This window comes from Dysidea avara, chromosome 12 (assembly GCF_963678975.1).
Source record: "Dysidea avara chromosome 12, odDysAvar1.4, whole genome shotgun sequence".
Taxonomy (NCBI): Eukaryota; Metazoa; Porifera; class Demospongiae; order Dictyoceratida; family Dysideidae; genus Dysidea; species Dysidea avara.
In genome coordinates this window covers 364,635-389,372 of record NC_089283.1, presented here as the reverse complement: position 1 = coordinate 389,372, position 24,738 = coordinate 364,635, and the positions used below count along the sequence as shown (strand labels likewise).

At 38.3% G+C, this 24,738-nt stretch overlaps 1 protein-coding gene across 6 annotated transcripts in view; it reads right to left on the bottom strand.

Moving 5' to 3' along the window:
• Positions 1 to 24,738, bottom strand: part of LOC136241729 (trafficking kinesin-binding protein 1-like) — a 30,789-nt gene that overhangs the window by 3,940 nt on the left and 2,111 nt on the right. For 5 of the 6 annotated variants that reach the window (XM_066033002.1, XM_066033008.1, XM_066033004.1 and 2 more), the window contains exons 2-11: positions 24,138 to 24,404; positions 23,668 to 23,744; positions 23,581 to 23,619; positions 21,921 to 22,126; positions 19,114 to 19,274; positions 16,877 to 16,950; positions 10,131 to 10,262; positions 8,647 to 8,775; positions 8,112 to 8,583; positions 3,439 to 4,480 (exon numbers count right to left, since the gene is read on the bottom strand). In XM_066033002.1, the coding sequence (XP_065889074.1) occupies positions 3,927 to 4,480; positions 8,112 to 8,583; positions 8,647 to 8,775; positions 10,131 to 10,262; positions 16,877 to 16,950; positions 19,114 to 19,274; positions 21,921 to 22,126; positions 23,581 to 23,619; positions 23,668 to 23,715 (1,815 nt within the window). In that variant the 5' untranslated portion in view covers positions 23,716 to 23,744; positions 24,138 to 24,404 and the 3' untranslated portion in view covers positions 3,439 to 3,926. The remainder of the gene's footprint in view (positions 1 to 3,438; positions 4,481 to 8,111; positions 8,584 to 8,646; positions 8,776 to 10,130; positions 10,263 to 16,876; positions 16,951 to 19,113; positions 19,275 to 21,920; positions 22,127 to 23,580; positions 23,620 to 23,667; positions 23,745 to 24,137; positions 24,405 to 24,738) is intronic. The other variant, XM_066033005.1, reaches the window with a different exon arrangement.

Below are 24,738 nucleotides of genomic sequence, written 5' to 3'. Positions count from 1 at the left end.
CCTAACTAAATATTTGAAGGAAAAAAAACAGCTATCGGAGACAGTAATTAGTGGAGCAACTAAGTCATTTTGTCACAGTGATAAAAGAAACAAGTTTTGTGTGGAAGTTCAGTAAGATATACACAGCTAATAATGATTTGAGACAATAGCCATGATTAAAATCCATGATTACCTTAAGGCATGTTTGCAACTTGTAATCTATAAAATGGTCAGCAAGCCATACAACTGAATCCTAACTGGCATTTACACTAACATAACATTAGTATGAACTTGTTATCAGTATTAGAGGTGTAGTCAGAAACCATTAAAATGTGATGGTAAAATAAACTGTTTTGTGACCGGATTTGTGAAAAGGGGTCTTCCACACACATCCAATTTACCAAATTTGATGACTCATAGCTTCAAATTGGAAAAGACAATTGACTTGCAATTAAAGTAGTGAGCACCAACATAGCTTAGTGAATGGCTGAAAATTTTCAGGTGATATGTTCCGAGTAACAGTCTTTCAAGTTCATAGAATTGGATGTGTGTGGAAGACCAATTTTCACAAATCTGTTCACACATACAGTACACTTGTAAAACTGGCAATATTTCAGTGTAATAAGCTAAAGATAATAATTATGTCAGACATCTTGGCTTTGTCATTTTAGTACAGTGGAGAGTTTTAGTACAGTGGAGAGTTTTAGTACAGTGGAGAGTAACTAATATGGGAGAGGTGTTCATATAATTGAAAATGAAATTCCATTGATTTATATTCAGAGCTTTGTTCATACACTAATAAAGCATACACAGTTTGACAAAATACTCTAATTGAGCAGTCACTTTGGTGTTCGGATAATCAAATGTTCTGATAGTTGACTCTCCACTGTATCTGACTAGGATGGACACCTCCCTTGATCAGCTTTTGAATATGACTGCCAAATGGAAAGTTTTAGTATGTTTGTCATTGAACATTTATGGCTTCCATTTACATTTTGTATTAGTTCTTCATGATATGATTGGTAATTTGGCACCATATCTAACATGAATTTGAAATAGTATGACTCTAGCAAATGTTGTGTTCTTTTATCAAAAACTTAATTTTTTCATTTATAGCCCCTCCACTATTAGGCCTAGCATAATAAAAAGCATATTAGACTGCAAGAGTGTTATGCCATAATGCTAGCATATTAGGTGGATATTTCAAACTATGTAGCTTAATTCCATGAAATAGATTGATACTCCCTATTAGTATAGCGGCACAACAAAAAAATTGTGCACTTTTTCATAAAGCCATGAAACTTTCCACACAAATAGTAGTCCTCAATACATGTATTTTTAGATATAGTGCGATCGTTGATTTGACCTTTGGTGACGTTTACTGCCATTTTTGTACAGAAAATTGATCATTTTTGTGTTTAACTCCCTGAGGCAGTAATTAACTTGTTAAAACATGGTACCAAACAAAAGATCTTGCTGATAGAAACAACTTGGTTTTTATTTGAAGTCAATACTTTAGGAGATTTCATTCTTAAGTTATGAGTATTATTATTAGCTACAAAATTTGATAAATTTATGCATAATTATCTGCCCACAGGTAATTCACACTTCGAGGGCAGGTAAATTTATCAAATTTTGCAGCTAGTAAAAATGGTCATAACTTTGTACTGAAATCACGTATTGACTTCAAATAAAAACCAAGTTGTTTCTATCAACAAGATCTTTATTTTGGTACCATGTTTTAACAAGTTAATTACTGCCTCAGGGAGTTAGACAAAAATGATTAATTTTATGTACAAAAATGGCCGTAAAAGTCACCAAGGGTCAACTCAGCGATGGCACTATATCTAAAATTACATGTCATGAGGAGTACTATTTATGTGGAAAGTTTTGTGGTTTTACACAATATTGCCAATTTTGGGGGCTACGCCGCTATACTATATTAGAATAGTCAGTGTAAACTGCAATAGAGCACTCAAATGCATTGTACATAGCTCATTTAGATCAATACTGTCTAATAGAACAGTCATTTTGTAGTGAAATACTTTAATAGAGCATTCACTGGTTAATGTTCCAAGATTATTGTTGCTAACCTAGGAGCATAATGGGGAGAAAATTTTGAGCATAATTGACTCAGGCTTCTCCACTATACAGGAACATAGTGTGACCTGTATCACAAGACTGATCACACCATACACTACAGGTGACCTGTATCACAAGACTGATCACACTATACATTACAGGTGACCTGTATCACAAGACTGATCACGCAATACACTACACGTGACCTGTATCACAAGACTGATCACACCATACACTACAGGTGACCTGTATCACAAGACTGATCACACCATACACTACACGTGACCTGTATCACAAGACTGATCACACCATACACTACAGGTGACCTATATCACAAGACTGATCACACCATACACTACAGGTGACCTGTATCACAAGACTGATCACACCATACACTACAGGTGACCTGTATCACAAGACTGATCACACCATACACTACAGGTGACCTGTATCACAAGACTGATCACACCATACACTACAGGTGACCTGTATCACAAGACTGATCACACCATACACTACAGGTGACCTATATCACAAGACTGATCACACCGTACACTACACGTGACCTGTATCACAAGACTGATCACACCATGCACTACAGGTGACCTATATCACAAGATTGATCACACTATACATTACAGGTGACCTATATCACAACACTGATCACACCATACACTATAGGTGACCTGTATCACAACACTGATCACACTATACACTACAGGTGACCTGTATCACAACACTGATCACACCATACACTACAGGTGACCTGTATCACAACACTGATCACACTATACACTACAGGTGACCTATATCACAACACTGATCACACCATACACTATAGGTGACCTGTATCACAACACTGATCACACTATACACTACAGGTGACCTATATCACAACACTGATCACACCATACACTATAGGTGACCTGTATCACAACACTGATCACACTATACATTACAGGTGACCTATATCACAACACTGATCACACCATACACTACAGGTGACCTGTATCACAAGACTGATCACACCATACACTATAGGTGACCTGTATCACAAGACTGATCACACTATACACTACACTTGTAACAAATGTGACACATCACTATTACTTCAGTTAACTCAGATCCCAGTTGTTGTGGCTCCTTTGGCACATGCCTAGACTACATGTTGCGGGGGATCAAGTCACCACTGGGTCTGGGATGTTTTCTGCATTCTTCACATTTTAGTTACATGTTTATGACTCCCTGTATTACAGGCTTATCCTAACCTCATGGTAATTGGCCTCAGGGGAGAGGACAGGCCCACGTGCATTATGAAACATTAGCAAAATTAAATTGTAGTTATGTCATGTGTTGAAAGTAATAAATCACACTAACTTGTTTGGTAGGAGGGGGACTTCTGAAAACCTGACAAACTGCCAGAACTATTGCTGCTGGGAGCCTTTGCCTTCTGCAGGGCTACTAACTGTTCCAGGTGGTCTGCAGCATCGTGGGGAAACTTGGGTCCAAAGAGTTGCGGAGCAGCCTCGAGGAATTCAGTTTCTCTTCCCTGGGAAAAGGTCAACAGTTCTTCTCACAGGTCCCTTGTGGGATAGCATTCACAGAATAAGTATTTGCTACCTCATCATGAGTACCCCCAGCTGGTTGATCAGTTCTTCTAACACTACAACATAACATAATGGGATAGTGTCTAAATGTCCATGGATATGATACTTGTAACATGTACCTGTAACTCTTATTAATTCACTGATAAGTAATGAACTAATACAACATGGATCCCTCATCAGGGGTCAGTACAGCCCCCTCATGAGGGGTTACAGACACGCAATAAATAATGGGGTAAGGTTATAATGTATAAAATGTTGTTAGGAGTCAACCTCGTCATCAAGTAAAGAAGCCAGTCCAACATTCCTTGTTACTATGGGTAGTTGAGTGTTGCCTGGTAACCATCCCATCTTCAGAGCAGGGTTTAACCTACCCATCCCCACCCTATGTAGGTGAGGAAGTGTGTCACTACTTTTGGCGGAAACTACATCACTTCTCAACACTCCAGAAACTTCTTCACTATTATTATTATTACTATTAGAGTCTAATAATAATCCTGTAATATCATTCATCCCTGACACACTACAAGTACTAGTGTTAGTCTTAGTCCTAGAGTAGACCTTCCCTTTACTGCTAATAGAGCTGGAGGATGGGGAGCAGTCTACACTGGAGCCGAGGTCATCGTCAGCTGTTGTGGCGATGTTAGTAGTGTTGTTGTTGTCTTGTGAGATAGCGTTGTGTGAGGAATGTTTGGGGCTAATTCCCTTCCAAGACTTCATATGTACACCAGGTTGAATGAGGTTACTGAAATATGAGGTGGCTCCTCCCAGTTGTGGGGTAGCTAACAACTTCCACTTCAGTAGAGTAACTGATCCTATAGTGTGAATCATTATTGATAATAATATTAATAATCATTTAGTAGTTAATTGGTTTACATTACTACTATCTGTTGATCACTACATATTCCCAGTAATTATAAGATATTCCCAGTAATTATAAAATATTCCCAGTAATTATAAGATATTCCTAGTAATTATAAGTATTTCTATTGTACTTTCAGGATTTTCAAATTATATAATTATGTATTTTTCATTAATACAAGCAAGAGTAAATAATGGAAGCCATTATTTACTCTTGATACAAGTATAAAGAAAATTAGACATATTACAATAGGACAATGACACAAGGGAGGTCCCCTAAACCTGCTGATATACTAATGGACATTTAATCCCTATTTCATCTCAGTATATATCCATGACTGGATTAAGGATTAAATGTCCACTAGTATATCTGCAAATTTAGGTGACCTCCTTGTTTCATTTCCAGCTATCCAGCACTCTGACAGCCAGTGGTGGGGGGTAATGGCAAGGACAGCCCATCTAGCCCGGGAAAATATTTTGTTAAATTTATGTGACCCGCTGAGTGAAAACCTGACTTGTTTGTATTTTCCTCAAACTTCATTTTATGACACTTTTGTTTTCTAGTGGGAAAACCAATGGACTATGTTTTATCTGATAACAGCTTTTGTAGTTATAGCGATAGACAACAAGAGCAAAAAATCAATTTGTAATGCGCCTATATGGACAAAAAATTACAGGCGCTCGATCATAAGTCTCAAGTATGAAGTTGGGACTTGTGTCATCCTATTCACCATGAACTGGGGCAGTCATCAAGGTGTAGTTATTGGCCTAATATACTTATGCTATCAAACAGGAAGGTTATCCAAGCTTAGAAATGGGACAATAAAGTTATACTTTACTGCAACACAAAGAAACACACGTAACTCATGTTTGCTTCATGAAACAGAACAAAAAAAAGATATTCTTACTCTACATGAAGAGGTGAATCCATTAGTATATTAGATATATCAAGTCGTGTTTTCTTGCACTGTTTACTGAAGCAAATAAAGCATACATAAAACTATTGATGTAGCACACATCTTCTCAAAAAACAAGTTGGGTTTTCACTCAGCGCGTCTCATATCAAACGGCCCTTAGTAGGGATCGCCCCAAAAAATTTACACACCACCCAAAATCCTGCCTTTAAAAATCATCAGTGACATTTTACGCAATGAAAATCACCTTTACCAAATAGTACTAGTCCATATAATACATAACACAGGTGGCCGGATATAGCTAGAATTATTTTAAATTGCCAAAACTTGAATTTTACTCTCACTGACCACAGTCACAAGACTAGAGGCCAAACAAGGCAGCACACGGTCACCATTTTATGCCACAATAACAAACTCACCAGTGAGATGTGCTTTTGGGGTTCTGACAAGTGTAGGCCCTCTGCACGTTGTCTTTTCTTTTATCTTCAATCAGGATGCTTGTCCTCTTCTTCATCTAACGAAACCATATCGAGGCATTAATTTCCATTTCAACACTTGCACATTTAGACACCACAGAATTATTTCAGAACTGGATCAGAAGCACTTCAGTCCTGGCACTACTATAAGAGATAATATTAGTTAGATATCTGCAACTTTGTGATTGGGATCCGGTTTACGATAGGTTCACAACCACACCCATCAAAATAAAGATCTAGGTGAACTGATAAAGTACGGAGACCACACCTCTTAAAAATCTAGCTATTTACTTAACAGTAAACGAGATCACCTCACCCCTTATTGGTCTAGCTAGCTGCACACCCCTTGGCTGACTTGAGATATACTCTAATACAACATTCATGTATGATATTCTAATAGAACAGTTTCTGGTAGATGCATTTTTATAAAAGCACATAAAATCAGTATATTACATTATTGTTCTAAAGGAGACAGCAACAGCAAGGTCGACAGTTGGGGATGCTTGGATCTAGAATGCGATTCCCTGATACAAATTATTGAAGAACGCAGCAAGAACCCCAAACTACAGTGGACCAGCCCATAACCACAGAATATGGGGAACTCCATCTCTCACTGAGCAAATGTACAAGATGTATATAAGTGATGGTATCTGCCTTACTCCTACCTCCAGATGTGGAAAATACAAGTTACATTTTAGCTAGCTGTGCCACCATCATTCATCTCGTTTCACTACTTTTATTGCTTGGATCCCTACTTCATTTTTACAGGTTTTTGCGATTGAATTCGTTGGTTATGCTCGTCGGTTTTGCAATAGAATTCGTCGCGTTTGCATACAATTCGTCATAAACAAAACGGTTCCAAGAAACCAACCCGTTCATTAAGAGATGAACTATTTATGCCTTGGAGAGTTACACTTGAGACACTAGAAAGTAATTGGAGCTGATAGTATGCGAAGTTGATAACTGTCTGACAAGTTAATTAACTTGCTCGCGAGTGACCACACCCATCGCGAATTTATTTATTTATTTATTATTTATTATTATTGATTAGCAAAACCCATTGGGTAAATCGCTAATGTACAAAAACAAAATTTTAGTGTCTATGCATTTTGCAAACAGTTCTTGAAAGTAAGTAAGCGAATGGCGTAGTAGAGTTTGGAATGTTGCTGAGAGGAAGAATAATTGCCTTATAAAGAGTTGTTTACTACTGTTGTACTTGAACAAGTTCTTGTAGCAGCTGCTACATCATGTTTTCGTGTTTCCTCCAGCTGCCATTCTTGTTAAGGACGAATTTAACTGCAAAGTCGCCGAATTCAATTGCAAAAACCTGTAAGTAGTTTTAAATACTAGTAATGCACCTATCAATGTATTGCCCCACTACCCCCCCCCCCCCCCCCCCCCCCTCGGGCATATATGGGGCTATAGTGGGAATTTGACACAGCCGAATGTCAAATGCTATCGTGTCAAATCCCCACCGTTGGCCCTAGTTACAAAGCGGGATTAGGCCACTCAAAATAAATTCTCTGTTTCCCGGACACCGCCCGCATCTAGTTACTGTCAGCTCTAAATATTCCATTATTCCGTATTCTTCCATTATTTTCCGGTTATTCTTGCATACTGAGAGGCTCAGTAAAAGCCATCTTACTGAGCCTCTCATGTTAGTTGCTCACATGTCAGCAGTGCTATCGAGTTGGCACAAACTTCACTTTTACACTATTTTTGCAACTTGAAAAGCTTAAGCATGCTTTCATGCATGATGTAATTTGGATTGTCATGGAATAGAGATTTTATGCTCCTTCGCCACCTTCGGCAGCTCATAAGCTCCTAGTACAATATACAGGAGTATACAACAATCTTAGTAGAGTTTGTAATGTGATGTTTAGATTGGGAAATAAGAAACAATACTTGTTTGTATGAGAAATTTGTTTGTAAGTTAAAAGCTGGATTGCAACCATAAAATTTTCAAATTCAAAATACTTTGGGCCATAACTTCTCCATACAACAGTACCTAAGTAATGGTTGTATTAACAGTGTTTAGAGCACAACTAATAATAATAATAGTAGTCACTGTACAATTTCCTCTAGTGTTAGGAGGATTACATCACCTTAAACACGCAACATAAAGCTGGGCTCCTCACAAAGTGACCCGTCCTACCTTCAAGAGGTTTGACCTACCTTCAAGAGGTTTGACCTACCTTCAAGAGGTTTGACAATTTGAAGTTTTTCAGGAGCCATGAATGGAGCCTTGTACTTCTTAAACTCGTCATGGTAACCAGACAAGTGGCCAGTTGTCTTCTTATGTGACATAATTGGTGATGATGCCCCCTTGGGTAGGAACTTGTTGTCAATAGCAACAGATGATTCCTTTACTTGTCCACGTTTACTCTTAGAATCATGTGATCCCTGTCGGTCAACTAACAAGTTCAGACCTTGCTCGGCAGACTTGCTGGCTTCATCAAGTTTCTTCTTGTACTGATCTTGTAGTGTTGCTAACCTCTCTAGCTTTTTTGCTGTTGTCTTGGTTGCAGCTCTCACTGTCTCCATAACAACATTAGTCCTGGCCTGTGCAAAACTAAGAGGTGACTGAGGTCTCTCTTGTAACATGGTACATGCTGCCTCCATCTCACGACGTACTGCTTCCTCTATCTCCTTAACTACACTCTCATGCTGTAGGATAACATAGTAAATTCTAGTATACCCCACAATGTACTACAACAATAGACTACATACCTCAGTGGGGTGGTCAGCTGGTGTCAGGTGAGGACTGGAGGTGCCACTAGCTTGTAGTAGAGCTAACTCTTCTTGTAACTCCTTCATCATTGAGGTGCTCTGTTCATACCGCTCCGTCAACACCATCACCTGATCAACAAAATGGTGTGATGTCAAAACTCTCATAATAGGAATATCAAACTATATGGTAGTAGTGTTTAGTAGGGTTTTCCCCTAAAACTAACAGCACCCACTAAAATGCTGCTGTTAAAATCATCATACAAATATCACACATGACAAAAAGCACTTTTAAGGAATAGTCTTGGTGCATCTAGCATCACATCAAATCTAACAAAAATCATACAACTAACATGATTGGAATACTCTAATAAAGTAGTCACAGCCACAAGCGTAAGTACTGTTTAAATAGGGATCACTGCTAAAGTGACGCAAGACAATTAAAATGCCACCTTTAAAAAATCATAAAGGCATCTTACATGATGAGGACACGAAAAGTTAATTATATGTTTCTGGTTCCCTTCCTGGTCATTTCTTTGCTGTATGAATTGCACAATCATACAATAATTTATAATATTTTATATCTGTTGAAAGGCTTTCCTTTCATGTCTTGTCAACACTTTTCCTTATAAAGACACACTAACTTTATACATTAACTTTGTTTTTCATATTGCTATGCCAAATGTAGTGCACCATATCAAAACGTTACAAAAAAAAAAACCACCAAACACCCAAGCCCGGTTACCTGGTCAATTTTGGGGAATTGGTAGAACCAGAAACATATAATTAACTTTGCACGGCCTAACAATGAAATATTATATAGTAGCAAAACACTTACAGGTGGCCGGATATAGAATTCAATAAATTGTCTGTCTGACTATAATTGCAAGCTGGAGGCTAAACAAAGCAAGCACACGGCCACCATTAGTCACCAGTGGCATTTGCCTTTTAAGGTCCCGATGAGTGTGTGCCCTCTGTGCCTTGCCTGTCCTCCTACCTTCATCAGTGGTCTTCTTTGTGTAACGAAACCATAACAAGGTGTTAATTTTCCATATCAACACTTTCCTTGAACAGCCTATTTAGACACCACTAAATATTTAAAGTACTTACACTCCCGTAAAAGGTACTGGATAAACAGTAGATACCTTTAACTTCACAATATGTTTGAGAACACTCCCATCAACTATCTTGGTTGACTAATAATATCAAGTGTGGAGACCACATCTCCTAACAATCAAATACTTGAACACAATTACCACACCCTCTTATTGATCTAGCCCCTAGTAACACCTGTTTACTTTATAACTAAATAGAGCGCAACTTCTAAGAGAAAAGGTCTATGCCACCATATTGGATCAGCTTTGTTTATCAGCTTGATAATATTACTTTATATCATTGCAATATCGGCTAAAAGTTCTATCAGTGCACCTCTATTTTTGAGTAAGGCAAATTTCTCTTAATTAACTACGACATGTTCACTACCTCACCTCGTTGGATAATTGTGTTTGTATTGATTGTGATTCAGTGACTTGTTCCCGTAGTAACTCATTGTCCACTGTCAACTGATGATGTAATAATGTGATGTCTGTGAGTTCCCGTGACAACTTGCTGACTTGATCCTGTAATTAGTAACCAGTTATTAATCACCTCATACCAGTTATTAGTCATCCCATACCAGTTATCAGTCACCCCATACCAGTTATTAGTCACCCCATACCAGTTATTAGTCACCCCATACCAGTTATTAGTCACCTCATACCAGTTATCAGTCACCCCATACCAGTTATTAGTCACCCCATACCAGTTATTAGTCACCTCATACCAGTTATTAGTCACCCCATACCAGTTATTAGTCACACCACACCAGTTATCAGCAGTGGTGTATCTACACCCGGGCCTACCCGGGCCTGGGCCCTGGTTAATTTGACTTGTGCCCTGGTAAATGCTTTTCTCCATCAGTATTGAATAACCACAAAACATTAATGATTGTAAAGAACACTTACGCAATGCTGATCCACGTCAAATCAAGCTTTTCTCTCCAGTGGAGAAATGGTGATCTTGAATTGGTTTCGATTGTGGTATTTCCAATGTATGGCACTTAATAGAAAGATCACATGACTACCAACTGCAGCATCGTGACAACGTAAAGTCTATGGTGACAAGGACTGAATGTTTTATAGTGTGGTGAATAGCGCCCATTCAAGACTAAGTCAATTTCAAAATTCAGAAGTGAACAGATGCGAGCAAGTTTGAGACATGCACCCCGTATGGCTGTGTGATGCCTTGGTAGATGATAGCTAGCTACTGACTAGTCCAAAAGTATGAGTACTTGTTCAGTCAGTGTTTTCATTTATTCTATTTATAGGTTGACTACTTTTGTCACGTGATCGTATAAGCACCTGGTGCTTTAAATCCAAGTCTCAAGTATTATACATTGCTGTATTGTATGTGTGAAGAAGACAATAGTAGTCAACGTTTGTGTCTAGTAGCGATATTAGCTATTTTGCATGCAGTTAGTGTAGGTATAGCACATAGATAGTGATGTACAACACATTTTAGACGTTATATTGATGTCCATATGAAGTTGGGCATGTGTATGTGGCTGTGTGGTCTGCCCACCCAGTGCCCGGGTGAGGTAAGAAGTCTAGATACGCCACTGGTTATCAGTCACCCCATACCAGTTATTAGTCACACCATACCAGTTATTAGTCACCCCATACCAGTTATTAGTCACACCATACCAGTTATTAGTCATCTCATACCAGTTATTAGTCACACCATACCAATTATTAGTCACCCCATACCAGTTATTAGTCATCTCATACCAGTTATTAGTCACCCCATACCAGTTATTAGTCACCCCATACCAGTTATTATTAGTCACCCCATACCAATTATTAGCCACCTCATACCAGTTATTAGTCATCCCATACAAGTTATTAGTCACCCCCATACCAGTTATTAGTCACCCCATACCAGTTATTAGTCACACCATACCAGTTATTAGTCACACCATACCAGTTATTAGTCACACCATACCAGTTATTAGTCATCTCATACCAGTTATTATTAGTCACCCCATACCAATTATTAGTCACACCATACCAGTTATTAGTCACCTCATACCAGTTATTAGTCACCCCATACCAGTTATTAGTCACCCCCATACCAGTTATTAGTCACCCCATACCAGTTACTAGACACTACCCAGAGGTGGAAGCAGCTAAAATGCTGTTAAAATGTATTATCCAAAATCCTGATATTCTGGGATGAACTAAAGTATGTGATCGATGATATAATGAAGTGTGGTATTATTTTGTTGAAGATTAGAACTACATGTAACACTTTCATACCTCAGATCAAGATGCCGCCCGGGCTACATTTCGTATGTATCCCAGCTAGCCAGGCTACATATGAAATGTAGCCCGGCTACAACTGGGCAGTGATTATATAGATGTTGAGGCCGAAATCGATTGTTGGGATCAATTAATACTCACGTGATTAGGATGCATGACTTGGATTTTGCTATGAAGACCACTCAGGTGGAGAGCATTTTGTTATCCTTGCCATCCTACGAGTTGAAAAACGTTGGGCTAAGGTGAGAACTAGTGCTATAGCTTATTCACCAATCGTTTCCGTACGTTTTCAAATACAGGTATGCCCCCATCATGAAGCTACCACTCTGCATGGAGTAACCACTCTACAAGCAAGCTTACCTATCTAGGCATTTAGTGAACTTTGTAATTTTTCCATAAACAATTGAGAACGTACTAGCTGCTGACCCACAATCAAAAATTTTAGGTATGTATATATAATACATCCAGTGGCTGTAGTCGTATTGGCTTGGGTGATTGATCACCCTGTACAGGCTATCAGCCTGATAGTTGCATATTAGCTGTAAAACATGGCATTCGGGCTTTGCCTGATATGTATGCCCGACTGACCGAGGGCCACAGGGCGGTTGGGCATACATATCAGGCAAAGTCCTCATGCCCGTGTTACAACTATTGCATGTGAAGTAGTACTCCATCAATTTTGCTAAGTGGTTTAACAATAATCAGTAAATTAGTGTTGTTCCAGTTCCAGCCATTTTTATTCCAGTTCCAGTTCTAGAGCTAGAACTGGAACTGGAACAATAATTTTGCTTTCCTTAAAACTGGAATTGGAACTAGAACTATAAAGAAATTTATCAAGTACTGGAACTAATACTGGAACTGGAATTGGTCATAACCACACAGTATTTGCCAATGAGATTTCATGCTTTTTACAAGACCAGAATTTTATCTGTTGACATAAACACACAATGTAGTATATAACTTCATAAAAGCTGTATGTATAACAACCATGCATGTATGTATGTGTTAAAACACTGCTTGAAACAACTGATTAGCTATAATATTAGAAGAGAATGCCAAATGCAATGCTGGCTCAGTATATGTCTGGTTTAGTGCTTGATAATTAGCTACAGGACTTTTAGCACCATCCTATAGAGTGTTATAGTTGTTTGTGTAGTAATGCTGATAACTACAGTATTAGCTACACACATGAAACAATTAAACCTGACAAGACTAGCATATAACTTAATAGTGAGTGGCCATAATTCATTGTGGGCTTTTGGTAATACTTAAGTTAAAATAATAGAAATTGAATAATATCACGGTTCCTGAACTGGAACTAGAACTGTAATTCTAAATATCATGGTTTCTGAACTGGAACTAGAACTGTAATTCTAAAGGTTATGGTTCCTAAACTGGAACTAGAACTGTAACAACTAGCTGATACTGGAACAACACTACAGTACCAGGAGTGGATCCAGGGGGAGGGGGGGGGGGAGGTCTTTGGGGGTCTTGAGACCCCCCTTCAGGTTGAACCTCGAACAGGAAATCTTAGACAGAAAGTGCACGGAGGAAAGCAACAGATCGCGAAAGATTGATATACTCTAATAGAGCAGTCCCAAACTATTCTGATTAACTATGATACAGCATCACATGATGATAGCTCACGTGATGATAGCTCACATGATGATAGCTCACGTGATGATAGCTCACGTGATAAGGATTGTTTAAAGTTCAGCAGGTGGTGGAAGACACACACTTACCGTGCGTAGAAGAGCTGGCAGCTGCAAGGGAGCAATGACGTTTGTAATCACTGATATTGTTGTAAAGGTACGCCTGATTTGTATACAAAGAGTGTTTTACTGCAGGTACTTCTCTTTTGTGGTAATACACCTGACTCCGCCTTTGGTCAATATGGGCACGTGATATCACTCGGCTGTTCTTGAGACCTCACCCAGAAGACACAGAATGCCGGTCCCCATACTCAACAGTGTGAATTACAAAGTGACACAGGAGTTAGCTACTTCAGTAGTTCTTCAACTTGTTCAGGAAGACCAACTTCACATGCAGTTGCACAAGGTTCACTTTTGGTGCCACTTCTGCGAGGGTGACGGCAAGCAAGAAGTGTGATCGAAAATCTATGGTGTGATGAACAAGTGCTCCATCATTCATCATGACTACTGTGTGCCAGGAAATTGTGTATGTAGTAAGCTACAAGTCTACAATAGCATAGTATAGCAATAAGCTGCACAAATAGCAGTGTAGGTTTCCACACATCGTGCTAGTTTGCCTAAGGGCACATTTTATGTATGAATGCTACGTACAGCCGTAGGCCGGATGTGCTGATTTGAATAATTATGTGAACTGTAGGGGGGGGATTAGCCTCCACCCAGCTCAGAGATCCCCTCTCTTGAAAAATCCTGGATCCACCCCTGAGTGCATCACCATAATGACATGAACTACAATCTAAACACCTAATTATCCTCAGTATCTGTGACCAAATCTGCGAAAACCTGACACAATCGTGCAAGCCTAACTTTTCAGTATTAAAGCATTGTTGGGTGAAATATTTGCAATTAGAAAATTCTGTAACACTTTGCTCTTAAGTGAAGACAGGATCTAACAATAAAAACATGGATATCATCTACTCAAGCGGAGCTTGAAAATCTTGTTTCATTGCAAGGATATGCAAGTTAAGGATGCTTGGTTACGTCGAAGTGATAGTATGCAATTGATCCTTCTTCAATAATTCAAAAAATTTACACAGTAATCGATAGCCCTATTAATGGTAAACATGATGATGCAACTCTGTGTGTCATTCTGTTTATAAGTTACAACCACCTTAGTGAGTCCATACTTGTTGTACAAATCAATTTTTTTGTTGTCACTACTTTGTAGGGTTGTAACTCCCAAAGCTATTGACATATGAGGCTGAAACTTCCAAAGCGACCCTCGGCCAAGTATATTATAAATCTTTTATTAAACAGCAATTTGAAAAATACACAATTGTGTCAGATTTTTGCACATTTACTAGTTTGGATTGTGACTATTGAGAATCATGTGACTACTGAAGATCATGTGACAATTGAAGATCATGTGACTATTGAGGATCATGTGACTAATTGGGGATCATGTGACTAATTAGAGATCATGTGACTATTGAGGGATCATGTGACTAATTGAGGAGCATGTGACTAATTGGGGATCGTGTGGGATCATGTGACTAATTGGGGATCATGTGACTATTGAGGGATCGTGTAACTATTGATCCCCAATGAGCCTTATCCACAATGACATATTGAGAATAAAAAAGTTAGGGGACTGTTATATAAGTGCCTATGGAGAAAAATTTTTAATTGCTCATATTTCAGCCAGGAAAGAAGATATTGAGTTCTAAACAACAGGTACAGTCAAGTTTTATATAAGACTTTACGATAAATGAGTTTTGTCGTCTTTCAAATGTTTTTCTAAATAGCGTACATTTACAATAGCTTTTGTTACTTTATAACCATACCTGTCGGTTAATGGTCGATATCTCCATGCCTAGCTGAAATACGAGCAGTGTTGGGACATTTACTTTTTAAATGTAACTCATTACATATTACATATTATTTACAACTGAACTATTTAGGTACAGTTACATATTACCCATATAATAAAGTAATATTACATATTAGACTCTATTTAGGCTGTTTTGGGTGGGTAATAAATCTCATATACTCCACCTTGTTTTCTAATATACTCCACGCCTTCAGGCACAATATAACATATGCTCAAAATCTGGGTTTGTCCAACCGCTATGCGTTGTTCACGTGCAATGATTCAACAAGCGTGATTATTTTGTCACGTGATGATGCATAGTTGCCATAGCGCTAGTATTATCGCAAGAAAACCAGCCGCTTTTGCCGAGCCTACAGCAGAAACAGCCGTGGATGAGGTAAGTAATCTGAGTGTAATGTGAAATAGAGTCTAAAGCAGTTATACGGGCACAATGTGGGGTCTATGAAATTTATAAACCCTCAGGCCCTCAGTAGCGCCCTCGCTTCGCTCGTGCACTACAGCCCGGGCCTTCGGGTTTATAAATTTCATAGACCCCACATTGTGCCCGTATAACTATTATTTATATTACTTTGTGTCCACAGTCTTAAGCTGTCACGTGTGAAACTACCACTTTATCACATGACATGATTGCGTTGTTGAACAATGTGCAAATATTGGTTATAAGTAAGAAGCTGGTGAATAAGCTTCATTCAGTAGGCTTCGTTACTTCGTTGTGGCTAGGCGTTACTCAGTGGATTACTAACAAGATTAGTAACTTTGTTACTTAAAGTAATAATATTACGTAATATTAGACTCGTTACAGTAACTTCATTACTTAGGTAACGCATTACATTTGTAAGTAAAGTAACTTGAGTTATATTACCTGTTTTTACAGCATATTTCGTTACACAAAGCATTGCCACTTGTTTAAGAAATATTAGAATAGAGCCGGAATGGATTCCAAGGGATGAGAATGAACTGGCTGACTACTATAGTCACATAGTAGACTATGATGATTACAGGTTGGATCCCGCAGTATTCCAATGGCTGGACAGTGTTTGGGGGCCCCACAATATTACTTCGTTACCACAAAAGTAATAATTATTATGTAACACATTACTTATGTGTTACCCCTAACACTGAATACGAGTGATCGAAAATATATCTCCATAGGTGCCTGTATAACAGTACCCCAACTATCGTGGCCATTTTTATTCTCATGATGTCATAAAATGTCATTGTGGATAAGGGTCATAGTCACATGATCCAAACTAAATTGTACAATTAAGATAATATTTCTTAAAACACTTCCACCCTCTTCTAGAATAGATATCACTAAGCATACACTATTCACTTACAGACAGTTTAAGGTTCTCTTCAATCTTAACATCCAACTCTTCTCTAACACTCTTTATCCGATCATTGGACTCAGCTGGGTAAACACAATCACATCAAATAATATTGATACAAGATGATACACTGTGATAGTGTCTTCAGACAACAGTCAAGGAGAGCCAGTGAAGGTACTAGTGTGTGTTGTGTTTGGTTTATTTACCCTGTGGGCATGTTGATATAACTAAATTAATTATTATACAAACAATAAATTAAACAATAAATTAAAGATTAAATTAGTCCATTAAATGAGACTCCACCCTAACCGTATCCATCAGAGGTGGAGCTCTGTCAAAATAATGGAATGATGACTGAGCACTGCAAATGTAGGCAATGGCAGATCACATCAAAGAGAAAGACAGCACTGAAGCCAACCCAGGGTAACAGAGTAATTTTCCCCCATTTGGTGGACAAAGGAGAAGCCAAATGTTTGTAGAAGATGATGGCTTCACAAGCCAGACCCCCAGTGGCTGAAAATAATAAGAGGAGAGAACGAAGCAAGTTCCACTTTACAAATGTGTTGGCCATAAGCATGTTAACTCTCCACAGGATAACTTGTAATGTAGCTGAACTCTGCACAGGGTGACCTGTGTGTAGTTCAACTCTCTACAGGGTGACTTGTTTGTAGTTCAACTCTCTACAGGGTGACTTGTTTGTAGTTGAACTCTCTACAGGGTGACTTGTTTGTAGTTGAACTCTCTACAGGGTGACTTGCCACATGGCTGAATGCTCTAATAGAGTAACATACTAATGCTGTTGAATGTTTTAATATGGTGACTGTACTATTAGAGCATCTCAATTGAGCCCTTGCTACATGTAGTTGGGTTTTACATGACAAGTCAGTGGATTTTAATCTGATTCTTCTATACTACTGACAGACCTTTATATGATGATTAATCCATTTACACAATGATTATCAGCTGATTACCTGAAGTTGTTTGCGTAGTTGGCATGGAAACTATTGTGTTTTATTATTCACTAAACTTGATTGTACAATCAGTACACACCTTTGGTTTCACTTTATATCTCCATAATCTCCATCTCATCAAAAGACACTCCTACAATGGTTACTATCTTCAAACCAATTTTCACCTTATTCCTTTAAGCAGTTTACCCTGTAGGCATGACAAATCAATCTTTCTTTACAAAAATTGGTCATAACTCCTAAAGCTTTCACCAGATTTGCACTAAACTCAATACTAGAATTTGCTTTAGGACCTCCTTATAAGGTGTGCTAAATTTCAGTGGATCAGACAACTCATTTGTGTTTATAGCAATTTTTGCAAAGTGTGCAAAAACACAACAAAAAAGAGAAAGAGACTTAAAAAAACTATAAAAATACACCAACACACTGGTCACTCGTATCTCAGAAATGGCTGAGGAACTTTTCTTCAAATTTGGTACCAGGTGAGCAACTCTACTACAAATTTCATTGTCATCAGATAAGAGATCACAGAGCTACATATGTATGAAAATTGTATTTTCTTTCTGTCAATATATCCATGGGGTGTGGCTTGGGCTACACAACACACTATGTCTTGATCTCCAACCTGTAATTTACTAAGCACTTATGATGATAATGGGCGTGGCTGGTTGATAATCATCACAATAGCTTAGTAACTGATACTTAAACAGAAAATGTTTGCTTAGATCCGACTATTAATGGAATATGCTTTCTACAAAAAACTGCTTAGAAAGCATGTTTAACTTTCTTGTTGACCTCAGCAAACTATCAAGTCTTTAACAGATTGGAAATCAGATTACAGATCAAGGAGCTAGTTTGTGATCAAGATTACAGATCAAGGAGAAATGTGTGATCAATACTCTAATAGAGCAGTCAAAATGTAATATGATGTCACACACATCACCTTGTTGCTATATCTTATAATAAGATGTTATATACCATATAAGGGATTTGTGGGGAGGAAATTTTGATTCACCCAAAATTTCGAGGTGGAAATGTTCAGTTCTTCAGGATCTTGTGTGTGTTTGTAATGCTCAAACAATGTCATTCTGATCAAGCTACAAATTTTAAGGGGAAAGGATAGCTGCCAATCCATGAAAATCGCAAAAAGTTTCTCCTAAAAGAAAAGCCGCTATGCAACTACATACGCACAACAACCATCACAGTGTTTGTATTGTTGATATTGTCTAATACATCACAACAGTTTTGAAACATCTCTTTACGCTATACACAACTGACCTAGTTGTCGTAAACACTCAGCCACTAATTCTCTTTCCTTCTGCTCCACAGAAGCAGTTTCCTCCCTCAGTCTAGCAGCCTCCTCCTTCAATTCCCTGTTGGAGTCTTGTAATCCTTGACACTCTTCTTGGAGTAGTTTAGCCCACTCCACTGATGATGACCTGTCAACCAAGGAGTGTACACAAAGTTATAACGACCTGAAATACTTCTAAAATGTTGCTACTAAGTTTTAATTATTTTACTGGAATTTTCTACTGACTGACTGACTGACTGACTGACTGACTGACTGACTGACTGACTGATGCCTTCAGACAAGCATAACTCGATAACGGCTAAGGCTACAAGCTTGATTTTTTCAGTGCTCGATGTCGCTTCAGCCCAACAGGTTCCTTTTGGCATATCACAGTACACGCTTTATTGACTTACCTGCGTCCTCCTTTGTGTCCCATTGATCTTTGCTGATAGCACAAGGTGTCAATTTGTGGTAGCATCATGTGATGGCTTCACTATGTTTGATGGGAACTATCCAAATATTCTGTTGTGACTGGATTGATTGCAGAAATCCTTCTCATGTTCTTCATTTGTAATGTAACAGACTGAACATAGCTGAAAACGAAAAGTATTGACCACTTCGATATTTCAGTAATTGATAGTTGGGGGGGAGCATTCAGACAAAGCAATAAGCCTGTCACCATTCTTTCTGTTCTAATGCAGTATGTCCACTAGTCATAATAATGTTACAAAATGTAAACAAAACAATTATTAAGAATTTAGACTGAAGTAGTGATGTCCACTAGTATATCTTCAGGTGTAGGCAACCTCCCTTGCTTCACTATTTTATACTTCTATGATCACTAATAGAACTTAATGATTTTGTACACTTGTACTCTTAGGATAGTCTCACTTGAAGGGATAAGGGTCAGTAGATGATTAACAATTGTAGAAATGATTTCAGTACATGAGTAGTAACAAGTGTTTGTGACCAACACTCAATTAAGAATTTGAGAAATAATTTGAACTTCATATAATTTATAATATACTAATTTGTGTTTTTGTTACAGCATACCGCTATACATGTGTGACTGTCATTAAATACAGCTAGATCAATAAAGGGGTGAGGTCATTGTGTTCAAAACACATAGATTATTAAGAGGTGTGGTCTCCACACTTGGTCAACCAAGATTGTTAATGGGTGTGGTCTCCAACCTATCACTAAGTTACAAGTATCTACTGGGTAGTATAAACACTTCAAAATAATTTTGTGACATCTAAATATGTTACTCAAGGAAAGTGTTGATACGGAAAATGAATGCCTCAATATGGCAACAAGAAGACGACTGATTGAAGATAAAAGGAAAGACAAAGTGCAGAGGGCAGATACTCGTCAGGACCCCAAAGGTACATGCCACTGGTGACTTTGTTATTCGTAAACTGTTGACCGTGCACTGCTTCGTTTGGCCTCCAGCCTTGTGACTGTGGTCAGGCAGGCAGATCAAATTTTGGGTTTCAGTGATCCTTTTCGGCTGACTGTAATTTGATAAAGGTGATTTTTGTTGCGTAAGACATCTCTAGGATGATTTTTAAAAGTAGCATTTTAGGTGGAACACGTCACTTTAGCCTAATTAAACAGTACTACCATACTGTTTGATCGTAAGCCCAAAAGCCAGCTATAAACCAATTTGAAACTTACAAGTAGAGTACAAAAAGAATTGTTGTGTACATCAAAACAGTCAATGGTGTAGCCTACAAGCTAAAGTGGAAAAGTTGTGAAATCAAAGATGCAGCCACAATGATGTTAATGTCAATATTTCTACTAATGACATGATAATTCTGTGTTTACTGACATTGACATCATTGCAGCTATTTCTTGATGATCATGTTTCATTTCTTGATGATCATGTTTCATTTCTTGACCATTCAGAGATTTAGAGAGATTTTTACAGAAAACACATTCCTTGGATAACTCCATTTCACAAAAGTTGAGGCCAGCCATTCAATAGATACTTACACCATTTCACCATTGCTTGTAAACCACTTTACCAACAATAATAATAATGATTGAAAATGATTGTAAGAAATGTTTTAGAAGACACAACAGTTAGCTCACTGTGTTACTGGGTAGCCTCTATATACTCTGTAGTGTTCATAATCCCAGAAAACTGGATTTAAACTTAATAAATATGCACGAAGTACTGTAACTTTCGAAGCATCCATCCTATGGCTATGCAATTTACATCATTCTACTTGTGATGTAACAAGGATTAAAATGATACCTAGGGTTTTACCCTAACACTAAATGATGAGGCCAACTAGCCGTGAAAATAACTTTTTGGTAAGGAAACATGCAAACCCTTTACATACCTTTATAAAATGGCCGATAACTCGATGGTAGTTACTCCTATCACCTTGTGTTCTGTTCATTGTGAAATTTTCTATCAGGCCATATATGACTCACGTGAGTAAACCCTCAATCAAAATTAAACACGTGGCAAGAATTTTGAAACACGGAGATGTCACTTGTCACTGTTCACTGCTTCATAACAAGTAAGCCACTGTAGTTACAGTGTTCATTTAACCTTCTCCAAGTAGCCCAGTGAACACACTTTTAATCTATGTGTGTTTGTAGACTGCAAGAATTAAGTTACCCTACCTAGTATCGCCATGTGTGCCCATGTTGTGTAAACACGTATTTCCAAAAAGTTCTCTGCGGGTTTAACGGTTAACAAGTGCTGATAATTTATTGGTATCTGCCGATAATTGTCAAATTACATTATCAATACACAACTTGCTTACTAACAGACACTCACTCATCTTCGAAGAACGGGTGATGATTCAGGTTTGGCGGGTTATCAGTAAGGTCAGCTTCGTTGGCATGACGAATGTAAAGTCGTAGCAACTGCTCCTTCAGAGAGACATCATGTCGTAACTGATCGGCCTGTTGTTGTAGGGCTTCTCTGCTGTTCTGTGCCGTCCTGAGACAACTTTCCAGATCTTCATTACGCTCCAGTAGTGCCTGTAACATGAACACTGACAGCTAGGTAAGCCATTCTACCATCAAGTAAACAAACAGGTTTAACAGCTATGCAAGTGACAAAAACAGGTTTATCAAGTGACAAAAACAGGTTTAACAGGTATGCTACTATACCATCAAGTGAGCAAACAGGTTTAACAGCTATGCCACTACACCATCACAATCGACAAAAACAGGTTTAACAGATATGCTACTATACCATCAAGTGACAAAAACAGGTTAAGCACATATGCCACCTAACTATACTATTTACCAAGTGAACAAACGGGTTTAACAGGTATGCCACTTCACCAAGTGAACAAACAGGTTTAACAGGTGTACACAAATGAGTTGGCAACAAAAAGTTTAGTATTGGAGTATTTCAATAGTGTATGTATATTAGAGTAGTGGTATGGGAGATGTAATTGTGGGTTTATTATGTATTCCAATATTTTCACATCTCTGAACACTCATATCATTACCTGACACCATTGGGGGTCAGAGGGTCTAGACCACAAGGAGGTGACCAAGCTAAGGATGTGTGTGTGAGTTCTGCATCAGTGAAGTTGTACATTTCAAAGCTCGGGTGGATTTCAAATAAATGGAAATTAGTGCCACAAATTATGAAGTTACATACATGCTTGTAAATACCAACTTATCCCCACCCCAGTGTACTGAAGAGAATATTGGGGAAGTCGTGAGTGGAGTAAATGCTAATCAACCACCAGCTTGATTGTATTTATACAGAACAGCAGACAGCATCAATTTCTGTGAACCCTGAATTAGCTGTTTACTGGCTATTGACACAATATTTAACTAATAGAAACATTACTACTGAGTTTAAACTGGAATACATGAGTGAATCACCAAAACAGTGGATCACATGATGGCAGGTCACTTTTACTTGTGGTAGTTTATTTTTGGTGATAAATGGACATGAAAAATATAAGACTTCTTTGAAATATCCAAAAACAAAAACACTTTGAAAATTATCCACAGTCTCCCATATCTTGTAGAGGCTACACCAAAGAGATCTACTTTATTTTTTGTAGCTACCTATTGGAAGGTCAGGTCATACCAAAGGCACTTTTGGGCTTGGTTATACCTAACCAATACTGCCAGGATGTCATGAAGGTATTGTGAGGTAGCTGGTTTTAGGGTGATATTTTTACAAAAGCTCAAGCCTTCTACAGTACTATCATACTGTGTGGTTAGGAGGTGTAAATAGTTTAATACATTTTGAGATCACATGATCAATGATGTCACATGATCAATGATGTCACATGATCAACCTCCACTGATTCAACATCAACTACTGTGGTTCTAAGAGACCTTGCGTGACAAAACAAGCGAAAATCACGTGCACAAGATTTTGTTCAATCAAATCAATCCATTTTTGAAGTTCAAACTATAATTATCGCATACTAATCAACCATGATGACATCACACTAGCTCACCTGACCAATTTGAGCTGCCAGTTGTAAGTCTCTTTCCCTCTACAACAACACAAATGAATAATGTACCCCAACAATCATGTTGTCGACCTCATCTAGTAAGTTGTGTAGCGTAACATTATCAAGTTGTCTCAGCATGTCTCCTTGATCATCAGCCAGTCTTTGATCTGTTAACACATTACAAAGTGTCAATCAAACTTGAGGTAAACAGTTAGTGTGTGTTAATTACGGTGTTAACAATTTCTGTTTACAGTGTTAACAATTTCTGTTGACTGATAAACATCACGTGATGAATTTGATGTGGTGCGTGGTTGACCAAAGCTCATAATTTATGTGATGGCTTTGATGTAGTGTAGTGCATGTGTGTGTGCGTGTGTGTGTAGTGTGTGTTGTGTAGTGTTTGTGCATGCATGAGTGAGTGAGTGTGTGCATATGTGCGTAGTACACAGCTGGTTGCACACACATTAGTGTACCATTCACCATACTAGAACAATAAAACAGTAAGAGCCATACCACTATACCACAATAATAGACATTTATGACTACTTAAGACCACATACTCAAATCACTCAGCAGTTGCTTAGCAACAGTGATATTCTTTTGAAGGATCTTGTGATCTCTAGCAGTTGGCAGCTGCTGATGGTGAGGGGAATACCCCAACTCTGCCTCTCCAGTAGAAGTGAACGATGTGTTCTCTGGTTTACACTCGGCACCAACTGCAGGTCCCAGAACCTCACGAGACAGAGAACTGGGAGTGTCACCTTCGGCGACTGATGACTGAGCCAGGTTGTCAGCTGTCCAATAGTGACATTAACTGGAGCTATAACCTGTATGAGGAATAAGATGTGTACTATATGTGTGTAGAGTGTGCGTAGTGTAGTGTGTGTGTGTGTGTAGAGTGTGTGTGTAGTGTGTGTATAATTTTCTAACAGTTCCCTTAGATGAGGGATGGGAAGTCAAAATACTATCTAGTATCACCAAGGTAACAACACTATAAAGTGTTCTTCTAGTGCTTTCTGATAATCAAAAAAGTACTTGAAGTTATTAGTACAGCAATATTTGCCATTGTTGGATTACATATTTTGTGATGAGAGTACACAAGTATACACTGCTTTCATCTCACCACAATTACCTCATGAACAAGCACCTGAGCCCTCCTTA